General features: G+C 49.4%; 1 protein-coding gene across 2 annotated transcripts in view; it reads right to left on the reverse strand.

Moving 5' to 3' along the window:
- Window positions 1-1,467: 1,467 nt before the first annotated feature.
- DELE1 (DAP3 binding cell death enhancer 1) overlaps window positions 1,468-26,563 on the reverse strand; it is a 68,911-nt gene continuing 43,815 nt past the window's right edge. Inside the window, exons 8-12 of one of the 2 annotated variants that reach the window (XM_075344384.1) lie at window positions 25,824-25,969; window positions 24,965-25,111; window positions 16,900-16,992; window positions 9,109-9,268; window positions 1,468-5,807 (exon numbers count right to left, since the gene is read on the reverse strand). In XM_075344384.1, coding sequence (XP_075200499.1) covers window positions 5,548-5,807; window positions 9,109-9,268; window positions 16,900-16,992; window positions 24,965-25,111; window positions 25,824-25,969 — 806 coding nt within the window. In that variant the 3' untranslated portion in view covers window positions 1,468-5,547. The remainder of the gene's footprint in view (window positions 5,808-9,108; window positions 9,269-16,899; window positions 16,993-24,964; window positions 25,112-25,823; window positions 25,970-26,563) is intronic. The other variant, XM_075344385.1, reaches the window with a different exon arrangement.

Raw genomic sequence — 26,563 nt, forward strand, 5'->3', positions numbered from 1 at the left:
ACACGCACATACCTTGTCAGCGACGTCGCTGTGACCGCCGAACAATTCCTCCATCAAGGGGGAGGTGCGTTCGGCATCATAGTGACGTCCCTGTGGCGTCACTAAGCGGCCCGGCCAATAGAAACAGAGGGGCGGAGATGAGCGGGACGTAACATGCCGCCCACCTCCTTCCTTTCCGCATTGCCGGTGGACGCAGGTAAGGAGATGTTCGTCGTTCCTGCGGTGTCACACGTAGCGATGTGTGCTGCCGCAGTAACGACGAACAACATCGTACCTGTGGCAGCAGCGATATTCTGAAAAGGAGCGACGTGTCAACGATCACCGTTTTTGAACGATTTTGCGATCATTGATCATCGCTCCTTGGTGTCACACGCTGTGATGTTGCTACCAGCGTCGCATGTGCGTCACTAACGACGTGACCCCGACGATATATCGTTAGCGATGTTGCAGCGTGTAAAGCACCCTTTATTCAAAGAAAGGTTGCCTGCACACAAGCATATAAAACACATATATGTGAAAAACTGGTACCAGTGTCATCCGTGATTTCCATCATGGTGTCATCCATGTTTTTCCAGGGGTTGATCCTACTGATACATTCCCTTTAAGCACTTCTGCTTTTCTCCGCGTTGCACCTTTTTACATACTCAGATTCTCGGCACTATTGGCCTGACCACCATTATATCATCAATACCAGTCATTGGTTAGATAATATTGATATGTTCACATCTGTATTTCCAGCATATCGGATGCAGGTGCTATTGACCAAAACGTCACGTGTATATTCGGATTGCTTACCAATACGTAATGCAGGAGTGCAGGGTTTTATTACAAGACCGGGACTAAAGGGACACGCAGAGATATCGCTAGAGAGCGTACCCGCCCCCGGCGTTTGTGCGTCACGGGCAAATCGCTGCCCGTAACGCACAAAATCGTTCGGCGCTGTCATACTTACCTGCCTAGCGACCTCGCTATTGCCAGCGAACTGCCTCCTTTCTAAGGGGGCGGTTCGTGAGGCGTCACAGCGGTGTCACTAAGCGGCCGCTCAAGAGAAGCGGAGGGGCGGAGATGAGCGGGACGTAACATCCCGCCCACCTCCTTCGTTCCTCATTGCCGGCGGCCGCAGGTAAGCTTTTATTAGTCGTTCCCGAGGTGTCACACGTAGCGATGTGTTCTGCCTCGGGAACGAGGAACAACCTGCGTCCTCAACAATCAACGATTTTTTTTAAAACGAACGACAAGTCAACGATCAACGATAAGGTGAGTATTTTTGATCGTTAATGGCCGCTTGTTGGTGTCACACGCAACGACGTCGCTAACGATGCGCATCACGGAATCCGTGACCCCGGCGATATATCGTTAGATACGTCGTTGCGTGTAATGGGGCCTTAAGTTTGATCTCGCTCTAACGACTGAATAGAGTCAATATCACAATTTTGAATTCCATTAAATCAATTACATAACACAGCGTATAAGGATGTTATTTATTATATGACTGTATATTACAAAGGCACAAAAAAGATGAACAATTCAATAAAATACAATATGACATGTAGTAGGTTTTCCATTATAAAGCTTATCAGTATTATATATATATATATATATATATATATATATATATATATATATATATATATATATATATATATATATATATATATATATTGTATTTTTTTTTTTCTTACACAGCTATGCCGTTCTTTGAACACTCGCCATAAAGGTGCAGAGTGAGCAATCCATGCTAAAGGCTTCATAATAGCACAGCATCAGCGCAGACCCCAGTGATGGCTTCTGTTGGTAAATGAAGGCTACCAAAGATCCATATGTCCTTTATTAATGGTCAGGCTATGCTTGCAATGGATCGCTGCAGTAAGTGCTAGGAAAGCATTCACACCAGACATACACATGATTTACATTTGTGCGTTATATTTTTACAGTTTCACATTGACGATGCAAGTGGCATAATTTGGGTTCTGGTTATTCCTATCTTCAGTTAATGCTTTTAAAAACAAGAAATTTTGCAATTTACTATTTATTAAAGTTTGCAGCCGTTCTTCAGATATGAATACTTTTTTGTTTATTTGTTTACAGCTCGTTGCTTAGGAGACCGCCCACTGCTGCTGTGTAGCTTCTAAGGACTGCGCTGGGATCAGTGGGTAACACACACTCGTGATCCTGGCCTGCTTAAAGGGAATTTGTCACCAGGTTTTTAACACCTAAACTGAGAGCAGCATAACATAGGGGCAGAGATCCTGATTCCAGCGATGTGTCACTTACCTGGCTGCTTATTGTTGTTTTGATTAAATCATATTAATCAGCAGTAGATTATTATTACAGGACTACTTGGCGTGCTGCAGGTAGTCCAGCATATTCATGAGCTCTGTATAATTGCAAGATCTGCAGCAGAAAAAACATTGATTTTATCAAGATTACAGCAAACAGCTCAGCAAGTGACACATCGCTGGAATCAGAGTCTGTCTCTACATTATGATGGTCTCAGAAACCTTGTGACAGATTCCCTTTAAAAACAATGCTGACAACAGCTTTTAGGCTATGTGCGCACATTGCGTGGTGTTCCTGCAGAAATTTCGGCAGGGATTTGACAGCACATGTGCGCTTCATATAATGGATGCAGTGTTTCTGCAGAAAAAAAAAAAGCCGATTTCATGCGCTCTGGATGATGTCTCTCCCATAGACCGAGCGGGAGCTGCATCCAGAATGCACAGAATAATTGACATGTTGCTTTTTAGAACAAAATTTTGGCATCCAAATCACTGCGCAATCATCATAGATTGTTCAGGGGACGCAGGTCGCATACATTTACGCTGCGGTGCAATACGCAGCGTAAATGCATGAAATTCGGCAACGTGCGCACATGCGCATTTGCACTTGTTCTACTGACTAGCAACAGTGGTCAATCTCCAAGGCAACGAGCTATAAACAAATCGAAGTGTTTATCTCAACAACAGCTGAAACATTTTAATAAGTGGTAAACTGCTATATTAGGCTGCTCTCACATCAGCGGTATTTTGCCGGAAAGCCGGATCCGGCACAAATGTGGAACAGTTCAATGGAATCTCAACGAGATAAGGTCACATGCGGCCTTATCTTGCTTCGATTCCACTGAACTGTATTGAACTGTTCCACATTTGTGCCGGATCCGGCAAAATACCGCTGATGTGAGAGCAGCCTTACTTGTATCGACAAGAATGATCTGACAATAGAAACTGGGGTATGTTCATACATGCGCGTTTCTGTGGGTGGAAAATCCACAGCACGTTATAGTAGCATCAAAGTGGGTGACATCTTACCGAATGCCATCGATGTGCTGAGGAAACTGACCTGCGGTGTGGATTTTAAATATACAAGGTGAAATCTATGGTGAAGCTTCATCAAAATACACAACAAATCCACATTTTCTTTGGCGGGGTTCACTAGTTGTGGGTTTCATTGGGGAAAGTATGCACGGATTTTAGATGCAGAAATGCTGCGGATTTTAGTTTGCCTAAAATCCGCCCAACAAACCTGGCCTTGTGTAGATTATTTTTTGGGGGAGGGAGGATTTATTAGGATTCACAGCAATTACTTAGCACATGTTAACATACCCTAAAGCCAGAAAACATGACAATAGTGTGACCAGAACTCTAACAGAACACCATAACCTGATATCCGGATAGGTCCTTCATAAAGCCGAGGAATAAATAATGTTTTCATTATTTTTTGTGAAGATCTTTAGTAAAATAAATTAAATTTGTATAATCACTGATCATACAGATTAGATGTAAATGGCCGTCATTAACCCATTACGTCTGATCAAGGTTTTATATCATTAGCCCCGACAGATGATCGCTGCTGCGTTTCGATGGCTAAAAACTATGATGTATATAGCGGTCGTACATTCGCATTATAATTTTTCCTCTTTTATCCCAGACTCGGGGAATTTGTATAACACTGAGCGCCACACTATTGTGGAGTTGAAAAGTTGCAGCGGTTTTGCCTTTCTTTAGATGCCCTCTCCACGTTATTAGCTGGAGGTGCGGGGCAATCCGAACATATTACAGGGGCTTTTCAGTTTTGGAATGACCCACTCACATACACAGAGCTCAGCGATTGGCTGTGGATGTGATGTCAGCGCTGCAGACAATAACAGCGATGGAGACCTGGGGAGGGTGAGGAAGGTACAGTTTTTGTTAGGCTGCAGCTGAGAGGGTTTTCTGAAACAGGAGAAATTTCTTGCTCCGATTTATGCCAGAAATTGGCATAATGTACAGTGGAAATCTACGCTAGCTTATAGTTGGGGGTAAACATTTGTTTTTGGTGTATGGTCATCCGTTATATAGAGGGAGCTGGAAGGCTGATCCCACCTTTGGAGACTGTCCAAAAACCACCAAGTTTATTGGTTACCGGGTATATAGAGGGACCTGGACGACTGATCCCACCTTTAGGGACTGTCCAAACATCCACCAAGTTTATTTGTCATTCGGTATATAGAGGGACCTGGCAGGCCGAACCCACCTTTAGGGATTGTCCAAAAATCCACCAAGTTTATTGGGTACCTGGTATATAGAGGGACCTGGACGACTGATCCCACCTTTAGGGACTGTCCAAAAATCCACCAAGTTTATTGGGTACCTGGTATATAGAGGGACCTGGACGACTGATCCCACCTTTAGGGACTGTCCAAAAATCCACCAAGTTTACTGGGTACCTGGTATATAGAGGGACCTGGACGACTGACCCCACCTTTGGGGACTGTCCAAAAATCCACCAAGTTTATTGGGTACCTGGTATATAGAGGGACCTGGAAGACTGATCCCACCTTTGGGAATCGTCCTATCGCCTAATATTAAGGTCCCCATACAGCTAGACTAATGGCTGAACCCGCCAATATCGACAGGTTCGGGTGACTCGCTAATGTGAACAGGGCATCGCTTGACTTATGGTCAGGAAAGAGGTCGATCGTGCATATCCAACTTCGGATTGCCGATCACATTGAGATAATCCACCGGTAGGGGTGTCCATCGGCAGCTTTCTCAGAGAGTATAGGAGCACTTGGCCGAGTGAGCAATCCCATGTATGGGAGTGGTTGTTGGGTGAATGTTCGGGCAAGGCATGGTTTGGCCGACAGCCATGTAATGTGTGTGGCCAGCCTTGAACAACACCAGTCTCCAATAAAACAGGCAGGTAAAGGCTAGCGGATGATTACCGGCCAACTTTACACTGCAGCGGTAAGGATCATTGAAAACGAGTTTTTTTTTGGCAAACAGAGGAGAGAGGAGTTTTAACCCTTTCACTGCTTAGGACTTTTGGGCTTGGGTCAAGACTGTAAATGATGTCCGGAGGTAGCCTAACGGCTAGAGCTTGCCAAGTTTTACATTACAAAAGAGTTATTGCTGGCTGTCGAGATACTTAATTAAGGCACATTAATTACATATCGCAAACATTCATGGCAGCATGAGGGTCAGCGGCATGTCCCGATGCCATGTAGACAAACATGTTTCAGAGATTTAGGTGATCGGTAATGTATGTTATCCCGTCAGTAAGAAAAGCTCATCCAACCCCAATAGCTCTTAGAGCGGCCATTGGAGGTGCCAAGCCTTTCACATGAAGAGGTGCCAGGAGGTAGCTGCGGCCCTCTGCCGGGGACATTCGAAGGTTCCCGGTGCTCAGGGAGTGAGGTAGGCCGAGGTTGCTTGTGCTGTTTGCAGAGAAGTTGTAGTTGGTCTCTAGCCGGACGTTCACCCGCTCCAAAACAGGAAGGCAGGGGCTGGAGGTTGTTGTTCGAAGACTGGAGAGAGGAGCGACGAGGCCTGCGGAGGAAACACAATAATAACTTCAGTCTACGGCAGACAACAATGGCTCCGGAGGAGAGGAAGCACCGAGGAATGCCAGAGCAACAGGAAAAGCCTGCGAGCCACAGACCAAGCAAGACATAAATATTGCTTCCTACAGTGCAGGTGTGGGAACTTACACATATACAGTATGTATACATTACAGAACTACAGAAAAAAAACTATTCCTTAAAGGGAATCTGTCAGCAGGTTTTTGCTCTGTAATGTGAGCACAATAATGTAGGGCTAAAGACCTTGAATCCAGTGATGTGTCACTTACTGTAGTTTTAAGAAAATCACTGTTTTACTATAGCTCTGAATGCTGAGCTCTGTTTAGCCCCTCCCACACCACTGATTGGCAGCTTTCTGCCTATGCACAGTGTATACAGAAAGTTGTCAATCAACAGCGTGGGCAAGGTTATATAGAGAGCATGAATACGGAGGACTACCAGGTTTACTAATCCTCTATTGATAATCTCCTGCTGATAAAACAGGTATTTATCAAATCTACAATAAGGGACATCGCTGGAATAGGGGTCTCTGCCGCTCTCAGATTAGGTGACAAAACCTGGAGACAGATCCATCTAATAGATCTAATACAGGAATCATTACTTCATGTCACTGTGACTTCATGTAAATGCAGCCAGCACAGAGCATCTTGTATAATCACATCTGCAAATCATATAGAAATCTGTGTAGATTTTCTTTATAGTGATCAAAGATTTATTTTATCCAACAGAGACTGAAATTTAAAGGGACTGTCAACAGAAAAGGACTGTACAAACTTAGCATGGGTGCTCGGCGGACCAATGATGTGGTCGAACAGGTCAGAGCACCATCCCACCTGTTTTATTGCCCGTCGCCATCTATCTTCTTTTTGTTGATTAACAACTCTGGCTTTACAAGAGCCAAAGCAGGGAAGAGATAAATGGAAAGCAAGCTAAACAGTTTGGCCACACCAAGGGCGCACCAAGCTCCTGTGCTTGGTTTGAACAATCAATTTGCGTTAACTGGAACTCATTTATTTAAATAGTGTGGTCAGAAACAGCAGCATCTAAATGGTTAACAGCAGCGATCAGAGGTCAGCTCCGGCCGCTGCCATTAGCCGCCATCTATTATGTATGGAGAGCGCTTAAAGGGAACCTGTCACCAGATTTGGGGCCTATAACCTACGGCCACCACCAGTGTGCTCTTATATACAGCATTCTAACATGCTGTATATAAGAGCACAGGCCGCTGTGTAGAACATAAAAAACACTTTATAATACTCACCTAGGAGGTTGCTCCGGTGCACAACAGTCAGATGGGTGTCTCCGTTCTCCGGTGCCGGCACCTCCTCTTTCACCCATCTTGGTCTTCCTTCTTCTGAAGCCGGGGTGCATGACGCGTCCTACGGCATCCACATTTGCCGACACTGAGGTCTTGCGCAGGCGCACTTTGATCTGCCCTGAGCAAAGCAGATCAAAGTATTGTAGTGTGCCTGCGCAGGACCGGCGAGTGTGTATGACATAGGACGCGTCATCCACCCCGGCTTCAGAAGAAGGAAGACCAAGATGGGTGAAAGAGGAGGCAACTAGTTTGATAATATTTTAATGAAGAAATGCCCTCTGTCAGCACTGCCAACACCATTAAAGGGTTAATCCATCCATCATAAATTGGGTCTTGTCGGCTAGTGCCTAAAAATACACGTAAATTTTGCCAATTGCCGCTTATATTTTTTGCAGTTCTAGAGATATGAACACTCTTCTTTTCTTTTGTTTACAGTTCGTTGCTCTGGAGACCGACCACCACATCTTTGTAATCGAGCTTGTAAGCACCGTTCTGAAACTGGCCAGAATCGACTTTGCAATTTCCTAATATGAGCCAACTACAGCTAAGCGCTTACAAGCAGCGGAGGACATTCTCCTAGGAAACAAGTTTTAACCTAATGAAAATGGGTAATATCTCAAGAACACTGGAAATTTGAATAAGCTTTAACCCCTTCAAGACCAGCCTATTTTGCGCTGGTTTTTTTCGCCATTCTTCTGAGACACGTAACTTTTTTATTTTTCAGTCAATAAGGCCATATGAGGGTTTGTTTTTTGCGAAACGAGCTGTACTTTTAAAAAAAAAAAAAACCACGAGTTTTACCACATAGTGTACTGGAAAACATGCAAAAAAAAAAAAAATTCAAATGCGGAAAAATTGCCAAAAAAAAGTGCAATTGCACGATTGTTTTTGAGATATTTTGATATCCTGATCAGGAAGGGGGTTCATTTCTGCTAATTCCGCATCAGACAACATGACACAATGGCAGATTGTCAGGAAATGTCTTTTGATCCTTAACACTTAAGCTTCATAGCCTATAAGTATATTATTCAGGCATATTGGCTCATGTGACTACAGTGGAACCTTGGTTTACGAGAACAATCCGTTCTGGGACTGTGCTTGTTAACCAAGGTACTCGTTCAGCAAAGCAAAATTTCTCATAAGAAATCATTGCAATGCAGACAATTTGTTCCACAACTTGTTAAATGTCCCATCCTGGTCCCCTATTGTGCCATTCCACACAGGCACAGACAGGCACAGACAGGCACAGACAGGCACAAACAGGCACAAACAGGCACAGACAGGCACAGACAGGCACAGACAGGCACAGACAGGCACAGACAGGCACAGACAGGCACAGACAGGCACAGACAGGCACAGACAGGCACAGACAGGCACAGACAGGCACAAACAGGCACAAACAGGCACAAACAGATATGCATTATACTCACCTTACCTTCCGTTCCATCGCCGGCCTCCCGGTTCTTGCAGTTCGCCAGTACAGCATGTGCATCAGGTACCCATCGTGACAAGAGAGGAACTTCCGCTGCCAGAACGCTGACGTCAAAAACAGGAGCCGCTTGCCTCTGATTGGTCAGCGCGCTGCCTTTGAGTAGTGGCTGACAGCGGAAGTTCCTCCCTCGTCGCGATGGTTGCCGATACACATCCTGTACCGGCGAACTACAAGAACCAGGAGGCCTGCGATGGAACGGAAGGTAAGGTGAGCATAATATGTGTGTGTGTTTGCGTGGACTGCAAGAGTGGGTCAGAGCGCGGTGGATGTACGGAACCGGAAGTGTGTGCGGTGAGTATTTGCTCGTACAGCAAAGCTTGCTTGTAAACGGAGTTACAAATTTACAGAAAGCTTTGCTTGTTAAGCGAAAATACTCGCTAACTGGGTTACTTGTTAAGCGAGGTTCCACTGTATATATAAATGAGGGTCTCGTACAGATAGATCTACATTGACCGGTACCTTCAGTCGCATGAGGCTGCAGCTCCAGGAGTTTCTGCTGAGATGCTCCATGTCCCGACTTAGCAGCTCTTTCAAAATGTCTCAAAGCTTCGGATCCGCTGGCCGCAACTCCAAAGCCTTGTTCATAGCACACGCCGAGGTGATACCGGCTCTGAACATCCTGATACACCAAGACAAAGATATTAATGGAATAAAGTGACATTCCTTCTAAATATTAAGAATTATTTTCTTGTTTGGTTGTCAGCACCATCATGATAGGCAAAGGGGGTCTTCAGCAGATACCTGGAAACTCATAAGTGCCCCATGATCACGTGTTATCTGGGATTGACATCAGAATTTAAATGGTTAATGGCAGCAAGGGAGCAGAGCACCACCAGTTTCTGTTAGGCTGCGTGCCCACGATCAGTGTCTACAGAGTTTTGGACACAGCGTGTTTTCGCGGCGTCCAAAATGCTGCGTTGTACAGCACTGCGCTTGGTTTTCCTGCAACGTAAAACGGACACGCGGTGCGGCTCCCTGAGCCACAGCATGTCAATTTATTGCTGCAGAGCCGTGAGTGTTCTCCACAGGGAGAACAGAGAGAAAGACTGCAGTGGCCAGAACCCTGTGCATAGGAATGAAAATGCTAATTACTTGGAAATGCAGCAACAGACAAAAGATATAAAGGGGGGAGGGTGATGTCAATGGATTTAATTTCTAAGTCCGTGGGCTCGGGCTGCTGCGGTCCCCTGTGACACTCACAGCCATGCTGGACAGACACACTACCTGATGATGGTGTGTACATACCCTTAGAGGAGGATGATGGCTGGGTAACACAGCTAACTTCTACCAGTAATGAGGGAAGCTCAGCTGCTGATACTGCATCAAAGATGGGGGCCTAACACATGACTTAAAGGGAACCTGTCACCACTTTTTTTGCGTATAAGCTGCGGCTACCACCACTGGGCTCTTATATACGGCATTCTAACATGCTGTATATAAGAGCCCAGGCCACTGTGATAACATAAAAGAAGGGAATTTTGTTTACTTACCGTAAATTCCTTTTCTTCTAGCTCCAATTGGGAGACCCAGACAATTGGGTGTATAGCTATTGCCTCTGGAGGCCACACAAAGTATTACACTTAAAAGTGTAAGGCCCCTCCCCTTCTGGCTATACACCCCCAGTGGGATCACTGGCTCACCAGTTTTAGTGCCAAAGCAAGAAGGAGGAAAGCCAATAACTGGTTTAAAGACCAATTCAATCCGAGGAAACATCGGAGAACTGAACCATACCACATGAACAACATGTGTACCCGAAAAAACAGAAAAACCCCTAGAAAACAGGGCGGGTGCTGGGTCTCCCAATTGGAGCTAGAAGAAAAGGAATTTACGGTAAGTAAACAAAATTCCCTTCTTCTTTGTCGCTCCATTGGGAGACCCAGACAATTGGGATGTCCAAAAGCAATCCCTGGGTGGGTAAAAGAATACCTCATGATAGGGCCGTCAAACGGCCCTCTCCTACAGGTGGCCAACCGCCGCCTGAATGACTTATCTACCTAGGCTGGCGTCTGCCGAAGCGTAGGTATGCATCTGATAATGCTTGGTAAAAGTAAGTAGACTCGACCAGGTGGGTGCCTGACACACCTGCTGAGCCGTAGCCTGGTGCCGTAATGCCCAGGATGCACCCACGGCTCTGGTAGAATGGGCCTTCGGCCTTGAGAGAACCAGAAGCCCAGTAGAACTGTAGGTTTCAAGAATTGGTGCCTCGAGCCCCCGAGCAAGGGTGGATCTGGAAGCTTGCGACTGTTTACGCCGACCAGCGACAAGGACAAAGAGTGCATCCGGGTGGCGCAGGAGCGCCATGCGGGAAGTAGAACCTGAGTGCTCTCACCAGAACCAACAGATGCAAATCTTTCTGAAATTGATGGACTGGACGAGGACACAAAGAAGGTGAGGTGATATCCTGATTGATATGAAAATGGGATACCACCTTAGGGAGAAATTCCGGAACCGGACGCAGAACTATCCTGTCCTGGTGAAGGACCAGGAAGGGAGTTTGTATGAGAGCGTTGCTAGCTCGGAAACTCTCCTAAGAGACGAGACCGTTACTAGAAGGCCACTTCCCGTGAAAAACGGGAAGGGAGACATCCTTCAAAGGCTCGAAAGGCGGCATCTGGAGAGCAATTAGAACCTTGTTCAGATCTCAGGGCTCTAACGGCCGCTTGTACGGAGTGCTGAGAAGACAAACTCCCCGTAGGAACGTGCGTACCTGAGGAAGTCGTCGTTTCTGAAAAAATACAGATAGCGCTGAGACTTGTCCCTAAAGGGAACTGAGCGACAACCCATTTTCCTACCTAGATTGCAGGAAGGAAGGAAACATAGACGATGCAACCGGCCAGGGAGAAACACCCTGCGCCGAGCACCGAGATAAGAACATCTTCCACGTCCTGTGGTCAATCTTGGCGGACGTTGGTATGCTAGCCTGTCTCATGGTGGCAACCACGTCCTGAGGTAATCCTGACGACACTAGGTTCCAGGACTCAATGCCACACCATCCGGTTGAGGGCCGTAGAATCCAAATGGAAGAATGGCCCTTGAGACAGCCAGTCTGATTGGTCTGGTAGTGCCCCCGGTTAGCCTACCGTGAGGCACCACAAAACCGAGTACCACACATCCTCGGCCAATTTGTAGCGACGAGGATGGTGCGGCCGCAGTCGGTCTTGATCTAGCGCAGTACTCTGGGCAACAATGCCAGAGGTGGCACCTAAGGTAGCTGGAACTGCGACCAATGCTGAACTAAGGCGTTTGCCGCCAGAGCTCGATGATTGTGAAACCGTGCCATGAAGCTGGCACATTGTTGTTGTGCCGTGACGCCATTAGATCGACGTCCGGCCTCTGTCAGCGGCGCCAGATCTCCTGAACCCGTCCGGGTGAGGAGACCATACTCTTTCGGCCACACCTCAGCGACTTAGGAAGTCAGCTTCCTAGTTTCCACACTTGGGATGAATTGTGGATATGGTGGATGCCGTGTCTTCCACCCACATCAGAACCTGCCGGACTTCCTGGAAGGCTTGCCGGTTGCGCGTTCTTCCTTGGTGGTTGATGTATGCCACCGCTGTGGAGCTGTCCGACTGAAGTCGGATATGCTTGCTTTTCAGCCGCTGTTGGAAGGATTGTAGGGCAAGATACACTGCTCTGTGTTCAAGAACATTGATCTGAAGAGTGGACTCTTGCTGAGTCCACGTACCCTGAGCGCTGTAGTGGAGAAAAACTGCTCCCCACCCTGATAGACTCGCGTCTGTCGTAACTATCGCCCAGGACGGGGATAGGAAGGACCTTCTTTTTGACCAAGAGGTGAGAAGAAGCCACCACCGTAGAGATTCCTTGGCCGCCTGAGAAGAACGACGACTCTGTTGAGGGACGTCGACTCCTCGTCCCATTGGCGGAGAATGTCCCATTGTAGTGGACGCAGTAAAACTGCGCGAAAGGAACTGCCTCCATTGCTACCATCTTACGTAGGAAGTGCATGAGGCGTGTCAATGTGTGCGACTGGTTCTTAAAGAAGAGCTTGCAGCCCGTAGTGAATGCTGTTTGTCTAGCGGCAGCTTCACTATCGCTGAGAGAGTAAGAAACTCTATGCCTAGATATGTTATCGATAGGGTCGGGGTCGGATCTGACTTTAAAAAGTTGATGATCCACCCAAAACTCTAGAGAGTCTCCAGCGCAACGTTCGGGCAGTGTTGGCATGTTTCCTAAGAGAGTGCCTTGACAAGTAGATCGTCTAAATACGGGACCACAGAGTGACCCTGAGAGTGCAGGACTGTGACTACTGCTGCCCTGACCTTGGCGAAGACCAGTTGGACTGTCGCTAGCCGGAAGGTAGAGCTACGAACAGAGGGTGTTCGTCTCCTATAACGAAGCGTAGAAACGCTAGTGCTCTGGATCAATCGGCACGTGTGGATAAGCATCCTTGATGCCTAATGATGCTAGGAAATATCCTTGGGACCTTGAGGCGATGACATGGCGGAGGGATTCCATCCGGAACCGCCTGGTGTCCACGAGCTTGCTGAGCATTTTTAGATCCAGAACGGGACGGAACGGCCCGTTGTTATAGGTACCGCAAAGAATTTGGGGTAAAAACCGTGACCTTGTTCCTGAAGAGGAACGGGGGTCATCACTCTTTCTGCCTATAGAGTGCACCCTGTTTGCAGAAGAGCAGCGGCCCGGCCGGGAGGTGGAGAAATTCTGAAGAATCGAGTTGGAGGACGAGAAGTGAGCTCTATCCTGTACCCGTGAGACAGAATGTCTCACACTCAATGGTCATTGACCTATGGCAGCTAAATATCGCCAAGGCGGGAGAGCCTGCTACGGACCGAGGCCGCAAGTCATGAGGAAGCCGCCTTGGAAGCGGGTTTTCCGACTGTCGCTTTTTTGGGCGAGACTGAGCCCGCTAAGAATCTTAGCTCCTCTGATCCTTTTGAGTCCACCTTGGACGAGGAAAAATGGGACCTGCCCGAGCCTCGAAAAGGCCGAAAACCCCGACTGCCTCTTGCTCTGTTGGGGTTTGTTGTGTCCGGGCTGAGGAAAGGATGAATCCTTACCCCTGGACTGTTTGATGGTTACATCCAACGCTCACCAAACAGTCGGTCAGCAGAAAAAGGCAACTGGTTAGGCAACCTTTTTTGGAAGCAGAATCTGCCTTCCATTCACTTAACGAGCAGACCAGGCTCTGCTTAAAAACACGGAGTAGCGGAGGCTACCGCCGCACGGTTCGCAGAGTCCAGGACAACCTGAATCGCGTAAGAAACAAATGCAGACATTTGAGAGGTTAAGGATGCCACCTGCGGCACAGATGTACGTGTAACCGTGTCAATCTGTGTAAGACAAGCTGAAATAGCTTGGAGTGCCCCAAGGGAGAGAATGCCGGAGCCAACGGTGCGCCGACAGCCTCATAGATGGCTTTCGACCAGAGATCCATCTGTCTGTCCGTGGCATCTTTGAGTTTGCAGTTCCATCTCCCACTGCAACTATGGATCTAGCTACAAGCCTGGAGATTGGAGGATGCCGCTCGGGACATTGGGTCCAGTCCTTGACCAAGTCAGGGGACAGGGATAGCGTGTATCCTAAGCCGTTTGGAGAAGCGCATATCTGGATAAGCGTGGTGTTCCTGGACTGCCTCTCTGAAGGCAGAGTGGTCCAGAAAAATACGTGAAGCTGACTCCTCCACTGGAGGAGTTGTGAGAAATAACCCACATTCTATAGATGGACGCTATAAGATTATTTACTATGGCGTCACAATCAGGTGTATCCAGATTGAGAGCGGTCTCAGGATCAGAATCCTGAGCCGCTACTTCCGCCTCATTACACAGCGAGTCCTTCTGTTAGGACCCTGATGAAACCGAGGCCGCTCATAGCGAGCCCACTTAGGCTGTCTGGGACTGACGTCCGTGCAGAGCCGTGACTCTGGGATGCGTGTGACATTCCCGGAGCTGTTAGTTATTCACACTGAGGGGGGCCATGGATCAATGATTCAACAGTGCCCATCTTGTGAGAGACATGTCCGGACTGCTAGGCTTCTAGTATCATAGCCATAGTCTCAGAAAAACTGTCAGTAAATACTGCAGACACCGTCCTCATCCCCTGGCCATTAGTGCATACAATGGGAGTCTATGTACCTGCCGGCCGTATAGCCGTACATGCTGTACCAGCTGTATAGAAAAACATGTGGTTCTGCACCTTTGTTTTACACAGAGAATATGCTGATAACTCCTCCGCATAATCCAGGAGGGTATATACAACGTGCGACCAAACAGTGCAATGTATATAGTACAAGCATATCTATAAGTGCACTTCTGCACTAGTGGGGTTAGCACCACAGGTGCTGCTTAACGCCTGTTACAGCGATTGTGTGACTATCAGAATGCCAGGGTCTTCCACACTTGTCTCTGTATCGTACAGAAACTGACACTAATGGCTGCCGGTGTCCTTGTAGAGAAGGAAGCCGTGGGCGTGCCTGAGAAAGTGCGGGAATTGCACACAGTGAGAGGGGTGGAGTATGCAAAACATACTCCAGCTCTCAGCTCTGCTCTTGCAGCGTCACGCCCCTACCCTGACTGTCAGGGCTGTGGGCGGTAACGAAGGGAGACTAGGCCCAGAAGCCGGGGACTCGAGTTAACAGCGCGGCCGCCGTAAAAGCGCGGGCCGCGCTGAAGTCCCCGGCGCACCACAAGTGCCAGCCGCGCCGCAGTCCCAGCGGCCGGCGCGACCGCCCTAGAAGTGGCCAGCGTCCCGCCCCTCTCCTGACTGGCAGGTCTGGGGGCGGGAACGAACTAAAGCAGGCCGCAAAAGCCGGGGACTCGAGTTATCAGCGCGGCCGCCGTAAAAGCGCGGGCCGCGCTGAAGTCCCCGGCGCACTACAAGTGCCAGCCGCGCCGCTGTTCCAGCGGCCGGCGCGCCCGAGTCCTAGACGTGGGCAGCGTCCCGCCCCTCTCCTGACTGGCAGGTCTGGGGGCGGGAACGAACGGAAGCAGGCCGCAAAAGCCGGGGACTGTAGTTATCAGCGCGGCCGCCGTAAAAGCGCAGGCCGCGCTGAAGTCCCCGGCGCACTACAAGTGCCAGCCGTGCCGCAGTCCCAGCGGCCGGCGCGGCCGAGTCCCATAAGTGTGCCTGCTTCAGCTAAGCTGAATGAGGCTATGGCACAGGCGCCGCAGCGCTGATGTCCCCCGGCGCACTACAACACCCAGCATGCTGCGGTGTGAGCGCCAAATGCACGGGGACACAGAGTACCTTGAGGAAGCAGGGCCATGTCCCTGATGTACTCCGCTCCATCCAGCATCTTCTCCAGGGGCTGTAGATGGAGCACGGTCTCAGTGCCTGGAGACCGGTAAATCCCACTTCACCCAGAGCCCTGTAAAAAGGGATGGGGAAGGAATCAGCATGTGGGCTCCTGCCGCCGTACCCGCAATGGGTACCTCAACCTTACAAACACCTCCGACATACAGTGGGGTGAGAAGGGAGCATGCTGGGGACACTATATGTGTCCTCTTTTCTTCCATCCGACATAGTCAGCAGCTGCTGCTGACTAAAAAGTGGAGCTATGCGTGGATGTGTTGCCTCCTTCGCACAAAGCACAAAACTGGTGAGCCAGTGATCCCACTGGGGGTGTATAGCCAGAAGGGGAGGGGCCTTACACTTTTAAGTGTAATACTTTGTGTGGCCTCCAGAGGCAATAGCTATACACCCAATTGTCTGGGTCTCCCAATGGAGCGACAAAGAAAACACTTTATAATACTCACTTAACGGTCGCTCGGTTGGTCAGATGGGCGTCTCCGCTGTCCGGTGCCGGCGCCACCTCTTTCGGCCATCTTTGTCCTCCTTCAGACTCTTGTGTGCATGACGCGTCCTACGTCATACACACCAGCCGGTCCTGCGCAGGCGCACTACAATACTTTATTCTGCCCTTCTCAGGACCTGAATGCCGGCGAGTGTGGATGACGCTGGACGCGTCATGCACTGCGGCTAGAGAAGGAGAACAAAGATGGCCGAAAGAGGCGGCGCCGGCACCGGAGACACCCATATGGCCAACCGAGCGACCGTTAGGTAAGTATTATAAAGTGTTTATGTTCTCACAGCGGCCTGGGCTCTTATATACAGCATGTTAGAATGCCGTATACAAGAGCCCGGTGGTGGTGGCCACAGCTTATGCGTCAAAAATGTGGTGACAGGTTCCCTTTAATAGCAGGTCACATTTCTGGAAAGGGTTAAACACCTTGTATCACCTTCATATAACTGGATTATGGGCCTATTACCTACCCCATTTTCAGCTGCCATCCAAAAAAATCTTGCCGATTTCTGAGGATCCAAATGAGATTCTTTACTGTAGAAGACCCCCAGATAGGCTTGTGCCTGAGAAGAAATATTAAAAAAAAAAAAAAAAAAAAAAGTACACCCATGATAAGTTTTGCCACGTTACTTCATAAAACCTTTCCTCTTAAATAGTGGTAATGAGTCACTGGTGAGCCGGAGAGGTAAGAGAAGGATCACTGCACATAGATTGCAAAGGGTTAACATCATCTGGACCTGATCCAATGAGGTCCTGATGATGTCTCTGGGCAGAACTACCACTGGAGTGCAGGGTGTCACAATCCCTTCCTGACCGCCGACAGTAATTAAACGTTGGCGCTGCACAAAGACCATCAGAAGCCAGCGTATATTTATTGTCACTGGTCTTGAACGGGTTAACATTGCACTCCTGTGCAGGCGCACTTCTCCCTGCTGAGGGAGGAGCAAAGTATTGTGCGCATGCGCCAGCGCTGCTTGTTCTTTCTGAGAGAGCAGGACGGCGGCCGTAAGAAGAGAGGGGATGTCAGGAGCAACACCAGCAATGCCCAACAGTCCGGACCACCCCATAGGGGAGCATGATATAAGGTCTTTTCTGTGTTATACAGATCGGCTTGGGGACATATATACAGCATTCTAGTATGCTGTATATTACAGGAGCTGGCCGTACTTTATATGGGGAACACCTGGCGACCGGTTCCCTTTAAATGCATTAACCTCTTCCCGACTACCCCTGCACATGTATGTCACACGATGGGTGCCGATGAATGAAGCACCCACCACCAAAATCATGGTGTGCCAATGGGCCGTTGAAGACCCCTTATTGCTGCCATCATTGTACAACCCCAGTAAGGGCTTCATAGGAGACTATTAATATCACTATATACTACAATGACTAAGTATTGCAGAATATAGTGCAAGTGATCAAACCATTGCAAATTGAAATCCAATAGTAAAAAAAAAAGTTTAAAAATAGAAAGAAATTCCCATTAGAAAAAAACTAAAGTATAATTAGTATAGCCAGGTTGTGAAAAGTATAAAATCGATCAAATACAGTGGAACCTCGCTTAACGAGTAACCCTCTTAACGAGAATTTCGCTATACAAGCAAAGCTTTCTGTAAATTTGTAACCCGCTTTACGAGAAAGCTTTGCTGTATGAGCGAAATTCTCACCGCAAACACTTCCGGTTTCGTCCATCCACCGCACTCTGACCCGCACTTGCAGTCCACACAAACACACACATGTACGCACAAAACACACACAAACACACACGCACGCACACACATACAGTATTATGCTCACCTTACCTTCCGTTCCACCGCCGGTCTCATGGTTCTTGTAGTTTCCGGGTACATTGCGACGTCCTCGCGGCGAACTACAAGACCCAGGAGGCCGGCGATGGAATGGAAGGTAAGGTGAGCATATAATAGAACATAATATGTTTACCTTTCGTTTCATCGCCGGCCTCCTGGGTGCTGTAGTGCGCCGCTGCGCTCCAGTCCACGCTGTGTCTCTGCATCCATAGCGACGAGGGAGGAACTTCCTGTCACCACTAATGAAAGGCAGAGCGCTGGCCAACCAGAGGCAAGTGGCTCTGCCTTTGACGTCAGCGCTCTGGCCGGGAAGTTCCTGCCTCGTTGTTATGGTAACGCGTTACACAGCCCGGCCCCGTACCAGAGAACAGCAAGTCCCAGCAGACCGGCAATGGAACGGAAGGTAAGGTGAGCATATAATATGTGTGTGTGCATGCGTGTGTTTGTGTGTGTTTGTGTGTGCATGCATGTGCTTGTGTGTGCTTGTGTGTGCTTGTGTGTGCTTGTGTGTGCGTGGAATGATAGAATAGGGGACCAGGATGGGACATTTTAGAAGTTGTGGAACGGATCGTCAGCATTGCAATGATTTCCTATGGGAAATCTTGCTTTGCTGAACGAGTACCTTGATTAACAAGCACAGTCCCAGAATGGATTGTTCTCGTTAAGCAAGGTTCCACTGTATAAAGCTTATTTCACCCATAAGGTAAACACTAAAATGCAAAAAAAATTATTGAAACGCCAGAATTGCTGTTTTTCAGCTGCCCCACACCTTGCGAAAAAAAGAGAAAAAAAAAATAAAATAAAAAAGGTAAAAACAAAAAGTAACAAAAAAAGAATTTTGTTTACTTATCGTAAATTCTTTTTCTTATAGTTCCGTATTGGGAGACCCAGACCATGGGTGTTTAGCTTCTGCCTCCAGAGGACACACAAAGTACTACACTTAAAAGTGTAGCTCCTCCCTCTGAGCTTATACACCCCCTGGAGAGCCAGTCCTATCCAGTTTAGTGCAAAAGCTGAAGGAGAATAGCCACCCACAAGTAGAACCGAGCAAGAACCGGAACAACCGGAGACTCTGTCCACGACAACAGCCGGTGATAACACACGGAACAAGAAAATTGCCAACAGGCAACAGGGAGAGAGCTGGGTCTCCCAATACGGAACTATAAGAAAAAGAATTTACGGTAAGTAAACAAAATTCTCTTTTTCTTTATCGTTCCTATGGGAGACCCAGACCATGGGCCGTTCCAAAGCTGTCCCTGGGTGGGAATAAACAGAAAAAACTAAGAAGTAGGCGGAGCCTAACTTCACAAGTGGGCGACAGCCGCCTGAAGGATGCGTCTGCCCAAGCTCGCATCTGCCGAAGCATGAGCATGCACTTGGTAGTGCTTCGAAAAGGTATGCAGGCTAGTCCAAGTGGCAGCCTGACAGACTTGTTGAGCCTGGTGCCTAAAAGCCCAAGAGGCACCGACAGCTCTGGTCGAGTGTGCTTTGATCCAGAGTATGCAGTGCTTTCTCAAAGCGATGAACAGGGGCCGGACAGAAGGAAGGCAAGGAAATGTCCTGGTTAAGGTGGAAGGGAGAGACCACCTTAGGAAGAAAGTCCGGAGTCGGACGGAGAACCACCTTGTCTTGATGAAAAACCTAAAAAGGTGACTCCGAGGAGAGCGCAGCCAAATCAGAGACTCTCCTGAGAGAAGTTATGGCAACTAGAAAGGCCACCTTTTGAGAAAGACGATACAAAGAAACCTCCCTAAGGGGCTCAAAAGGGGGTTTCTGCAATACCGTGAGGACTAAGTTAAGGTCCCAGGGATCCAAGGGCCGCCGATAAGGCGGAATGATGTGAGACGCACCTTGCATGAAGGTGCGGACCTGAGCCAGCCGGGCGAGACGCCGCTGGAACAGCACTGATAGAGCTGAGACTTGTCCCTTGAGAGAGTTGAGGAACAGTCCTAGCTGCAGACCGGACTGTAAAAAAGACAGAAGGGTCGGCAACGAGAATGGCCAAGGAGGATGGCCGGAAGAGCGACACCAGGACAGGAAAACTTTTCCAAGTCCTGTGATAGATCTTGACGGAGGAAGACTTACGGGCCCGAGTCATAGTGGAGATGACTTCAGGAGGAATACCAGAAGCCGTCAAAATCCAGGACTCAAGAGCCACGCTGTCAATTTGAGTGCCGCAGAATTCGGGCGGAAAAACTGACCTTGCGAGAGTAGGTCTGGACGGTCCGGAAGATGCCACGGCATCTCTACGGACAGATGGAGCAGATCCGGATACCAAGCTCGCCGGTGGAATGAGGATGACTCGACGGCCCTCCAATCTGATCTTGCGCAGGACTCTGGGCAAGAAAGCTAGAGGGGGAAACACGTAGGACAGACGAAACTGGGACCAATCCTGAACCAGAGCGTCCGCGGCGAAGGCCTGAGGATCGTGGGAGCGAGCCACGTAGACAGGAACCTTGTTGTTGTGACGGGATGCCATTAGGTCCACGTCCGGAGTGCCCCACTTGCGGCAGATTGACTGAAACACTGCCGGGTGCAGGGACCACTCGCCACCGTCCACGGATTGACGGCTGAGATAATCTGCCTCCCAGTTTTCTACGCCTGGGATGTGGACTGCGGATATGGTGGACTTGGAGTCCTCCGCCCATTGAAGGATGCGTTGGACCTCCAACATTGCCAGGCGGCTGCGTGTCCCGCCCTGGTGATTGATGTAGGCAACCGCTGTCGCGTTGTCTGACTGGACTCGAATGTGCCTGCCTGCCAACAGGTGGTGAAAGGCTAGGAGAGCTAGAAGCACAGCTCTGGTTTCCAGCACATTGATTGAAAAGGCTGACTCGGACGGAGTCCAAGTGCCCTGTGCTCTGTGGTGGAGATATACCGCTCCCCAGCCGGATAGGCTGTCATCCGTGGTGAGAATCACCCAGGACGGAGTCAGAAAGGAGCGCCCTTGGGACAGAGAGAGGGGCCGAAGCCACCACTGAAGAGAGCTCCTGGTCTGTGGCGACAGAGCCACCAACCTGTGCAAGGAGGAAGGCCGCTTGTCCCAACAGCGGAGAATGTCCAGCTGCAGAGGGCGCAGATGGAACTGGGCAAAGGGAACCGCCACCATTTGACCCAGCACCTGCATCAGGCGCCTGAGGGAATAACGGCGGGACCTCAGAAGAGAGCGCACCGCTAGCCGAAGAGACTGCTGTTTGACTAAGGGCAATTTCACAAGTGCCGGCAAAGTCTCGAACTGCATCCCTAGGTACGTGAGACTCTGGGTCGGAGTCAGGGTGGATTTGGGAAGATTGACAAGCCACCCGAATTGGGCTAGAGTGGCGAGAGTGAGCGAAACACTCCGCTGACAGTCTGCGCTGGATGGACCCTTGACCAGAAGGTCGTCCAGATAAGGAAGCACTGCCAACCCCTGGAGGTGCAGGACCGCAATCACTGCCGCCATGACCTTGGTGAATACCTGAGGGGCCGTGGCTAACCCGAAGGGGAGAGCCACGAATTGGAAATGATCCTCTCCTATCGCAAAACGTAACCAACGCTGGTGTGACACTGCGATTGGCACATGTAGATAGGCATCTCTGATGTTGATGGACGCCAGGAAATCCCCTTGGGTCATAGAGGCAATGACTGATCGCAGAGACTCCATGCGAAAATGCCACACCCGGACATGCTTGTTGAGAAGCTTGAGATCCAGGATGGGCCGGAAGGTACCGTCCTTTTTTGGAACTAGGAAGAGGTTTGAGTAAAAACTCTGAACCGTTCTCGAGCAGGAACTGGTACAATCACTCCGTTTGCCTGCAAGGATGCCACGGCCTGTGAGAAGGCGGCGGCCTTGGAGCAGGGGGGAGTTGAGAGAAAAAATCTGTTTGGCGGGCTGGAAGAGAACTCTATCCTGTAGGCGTGAGATATGATGTCTCTCACCCACTGATCGGAGACTTGCTTTAACCAAGCGTCGCCAAAGTGGGAGAGCCTGCCACCGACTAAGGACGTGGCTGGAGCGGGCCGAGAGTCATGAGGAGGCTGCCTTAGTGGCAGAACCTCCTGCGGACTTCTGCGGACGCGCTTTTGTGCGCCAGTTGGATTTCTGATCCTTAGCTGAGTTAGCGGACGAGGCGGAAGGCTTAGAGGATGACCAGTTGGAGGAACGAAAGGAACGAAACCTCGATTGATTCCTACCCTGGGCGGGTTTCCTGGTCTTGGTTTGTGGCATGGAAGTACTCTTCCCGCCAGTAGCTTCCTTAATGATTTCATCCAGCTGTTCACCAAACAGCCGTGAACCAGCAAAAGGGAGCCCAGCAAGAAACTTCTTGGAAGAAGAATCTGCCTTCCACTCTCGAAGCCACAAAATCCTGCGGATAACAAGAGAATTAGCTGAAGCCACCGCAGTGCGGTGAGCAGCCTCTAGCATTGCAGACATGGCATAAGATGAAAAAGCTGAAGCCTGAGAGGTTAAGGTAACCATCTCAGGCATAGATTCCTTGGTGAGGGAATGCATCTCCTCTAGAGAAGCAGAGATGGCTTTGAGAGCCCACACTGCTGCAAAAGTCGGGGAAAACGTGGCCCCCGCAGCTTCATACACAGATTTGGCCAAAAGGTCAATCTGACGGTCAGCGGAATCCTTAAGAGAGGTGCCGTCAGCCACCGACACAACGGTCCGGGCTGAGAGCCCAGACACCGGAGGGTCTACCTTTGGGGAGTGAGACCACTCCTTGACCACCTCAGGTGGAAATGGAAACCGGTCATCAGAACCACGCTTTGGAAAGCGTTTGTCAGGGCAGGCCCTGGGTTTGGTCACAGCGGTCTGAAAACTGGAGTCTTCACTCTCTTAGGCGAGGTAAACTGATGTTTTTCTGCCAAAGAGGGTTGCTCCTCTGAGACTGGCGGATTGAGATCCACCACAGAATTAATAGAAGCAATCAAGTCACTAAGATCTGAGTCACCCTCAGAGAAATCGATGGGATACATAGCCTCCGAGCCACCCGTGAGGGCATCCTCCTCATCTTGCGAGTCAGCTCTTGAAGGGAGCAGAGCTCCTGAAACGCGTAGACCTATGCCAATAAAGATACGTTGAAGGGAGCAGAGCTCCTGAAACGCGTAGACCTATGCCAATAAAGATACGTTAATCTTACGGTTCCAGAAGTGATCTGTGGCGCGGCATTATCACCTATCTCTATTATTCTCTGGAGTCAGCTCTTGAGACAGAGCCATGGGATGAGGAGGGGGAGGAAACCCTGCGCCTTCTCTTAGAAGGACGGGGTCTGGGACCAGATGATGAATCCTCCGTGAGCTCCGATGGACGGAGGTCAGAGGATAGGAATCCTCTGTCAAGAGTATTAGAGGCACCCTGTGAGGAGGGCTGATGCATATTCATCAAAGTCCTGGACAAAAGTCCCATGGACTCAGCAAATGACTGGGCTATGGACCTAGAAAAGGACTCTACCCAGGCCGGGGGTTCAGCCACAGGTGCAGCAGCAGCCTGAGAGACCACTGGGGGTGAGACTCCAGGCTGTGGCACCGCCAAGTTAGAGCAACCATCACAGTGTGGATAAGTGCTCGGCTCAGGCAGCAAGCAGAGCTTACATGCAGTGCATACAGAATAAAGCTTTGGAACCTTGCTCCTTGTGTGAGACATGCTGCTGGAGTGGGGGCTTTGCAGAGAATGAACCCCAGGGAGAATATACAGAGGTCCAGAACCGAAGACCGGCTGTGGCTTACCAGACCGCTGGGTGTGGTTGTTGTGTGCCCTCCAGATCCCGAAGCCCGGTCCCCCAGTGCACAGCACCTCAGCAGAGATGCAGAGTGCAGAATGTCCCAGAGCAGAGTAAACTCTGCGTGAGAAATGGCCGCCGGAGCAAGGAGAGGGGGCGGGACTAGGGGGCGTTCCTATAGGAGACCGGGAACTGGAGGGCTATAGAGACCTGCAGGGGAGGAGGGACGCCCCAGCAGTGGGGAGTGTCCCTCCCCTGTGTAGAACGGCCGCCGGGAGGAGCCGAGCCTGTCCCTCTGCATGAGTGACATTCGAGGGCAGGAAAATGAAACTAGGCCTCCGGCGAAGCCGGGGCCTAAATTTAAGCGGCGAGGACGACAAGCAGGCACCATCGGCGCGGTTCTCAGGCAAAAGCTAGAGAACCCGCCGGAAAAGTCAAAATAATCATATACAGCATACTCTCCCCATACAATAAAGAACCGGGACCCCCAACACATAAACGTCTCAGGTACTTAGCTGCTGAGACGCAGGGCCAGGTCCCTGGGGATGAGTGCTCCGGTCCAACAGGATCCTCAAGGGGCTGTGGATGGAGACCGGACTCCTGCCAGGCATGGAGACCGTGCTGGCTCCCACTTCAAGCCAGAGCCCAGGAGGGATGGTGAAGGAGCGCGACATGTAAGGCTGCAGCCTTGTAAATCAACTTTAACAACACCGCCGACACAGTGGGGTGAGAAGGGACATGCCGGGAGTCCAGACGTGGACCCGCTTTTCTTCAAACTCAAACCCAAAAATCAAACAAATCAGATGAGAATGCATGTGTGGATGTATGCCTCCTGAACACAAAGCGATAAACTGGATAGGACTGGCTCTCCAGGGGGTGTATAAGCTCAGAGGGAGGAGCTACACTTTTAAGTGTAGTACTTTGTGTGTCCTCCGGAGGCAGAAGCTAAACACCCATGGTCTGGGTCTCCCATAGGAACGATAAAGAAAATGAAAGCCTTTGTGCCCTCCTCTACCCACCTCTGTGACTCCGGCTTCCGCAGCTTCTTGCAGCATTTTCACAGCTGCCGGAGTTTCCTTGGGTTTGGCATTCAGGAGATATCGGGCATAGCGATATTTGGCTTGCTGATGCCCTCCTCTGGCAGCCAAGAGGTACAACTCTGCAGCCTGTAGGAGTAAGAACAGAAACGTTACGTGCACTGGAAGGCAGGGATGACTGCAACAGTAGCCATTACAGCTTGTCGGAGAAAAGCAACATTTCTGCAATTCTCCAAGCAAACGAGCCAGCACTGCAGATCTAAAAAAGCAACTGCACAGGGGGGTGCGTGGGGGAAGACACCGAATTGCTCGTCTCTAGGATCTTCTGGAGAGCTCTCATTTTTTTAGTATTTATATACAAAAGGATTTTTTGGATGCTAACATCCAGTGAGGAGTTGTGCACCTCTAAACCTGTAGGACTGGGCTGCTATATTTTGATGGGGGAATGTGTGTACGTATGTACAAATATATATACATTTATTCAGTGAATAGTCATGTGTATTACCCATCAGGTGCAGAAAAAGAGATATACGGTACGTCCATTCACTGGAGTACATCAGAATGGCCACTTCATGTGTGTGGCGCCGTGGTGCTCCTGCTCTGTACATTGTACTTTTGATGTTCAGGACATAATGCATTAGGTGATCATTGGAGGTATATTGACGACCTATTTTAAAGGCTGATCATCAATATCCTTATATTGGACAAACTGGTCATATGAAGGCATAACTCAAGGATTCCCATTCCACCAGGAAAGTGGGCCTCGTCCTGTGGCTTGCAGTTAATTAGTTTTGCCCTAAAGAACCATAATTAATATCCGGAGTCACATTGGAGCACGTACTTTTGACAGGTCTTTGCCGACACCTTTCCCCTTCTCATAGCAGACAGCAGTGTTGTACTGAGCCTTGCTGTAACCGGCTGCCGCGGACTCCTGGAAGAACTGGAAGGCAGATCTGTAGTCTCCACTGTCTCTAGCACTGAGGATACCTGGTAATGAAACAAGAGATAATCTAATATCAATATGCCCGATTACTGGGTCTTACAGTAGTCAGAGTTGTCTGGCATTTGTTCTATGTCATCTACCCACTACAGACACATGTATGCTCCGCTGAGACGGGTGTGCATGTATATTGAGGGGGTTGTGATGCATCATTTTATTATATACCGTATGTTTCGGATTATAAGATGCACTTTTCTTCCCAAACATTTGGGAGGAAATGAGGGGTGCGTCTTATATACAGAATGCAGCTTACCGGGGGGTGTTGGAGACTGGTCACATGAGGCAAGGGATGTGCTGGGGGCGGTACTGGTGCTCGCTGCAGGCAGTGAGGCACTGCCAACTTCAAATAATGGCGCACTGAGTTGGCGCATGCACAGATTGAGTTTTCGGTTCAAGATCTCACCTGCTCACACGCTGCCGCCAGCCCATTGATCTCCCAGCAGCGGACTTAAGGAAAATGACGTCTGGAGTTGGCGAGTGCACAGATGAGATCTCGGCTTGTCATTGAGCCAATAGCTCAATCTGCGCACGCGCCGACTACGGGCGCCATTTCGTTGAAGCCTGCACCGCTGAGAGTTTCT

The sequence above is a fragment of the Anomaloglossus baeobatrachus genome, chromosome 4, assembly GCF_048569485.1.
Source record: "Anomaloglossus baeobatrachus isolate aAnoBae1 chromosome 4, aAnoBae1.hap1, whole genome shotgun sequence".
Classification (NCBI taxonomy): Eukaryota; Metazoa; Chordata; class Amphibia; order Anura; family Aromobatidae; genus Anomaloglossus; species Anomaloglossus baeobatrachus.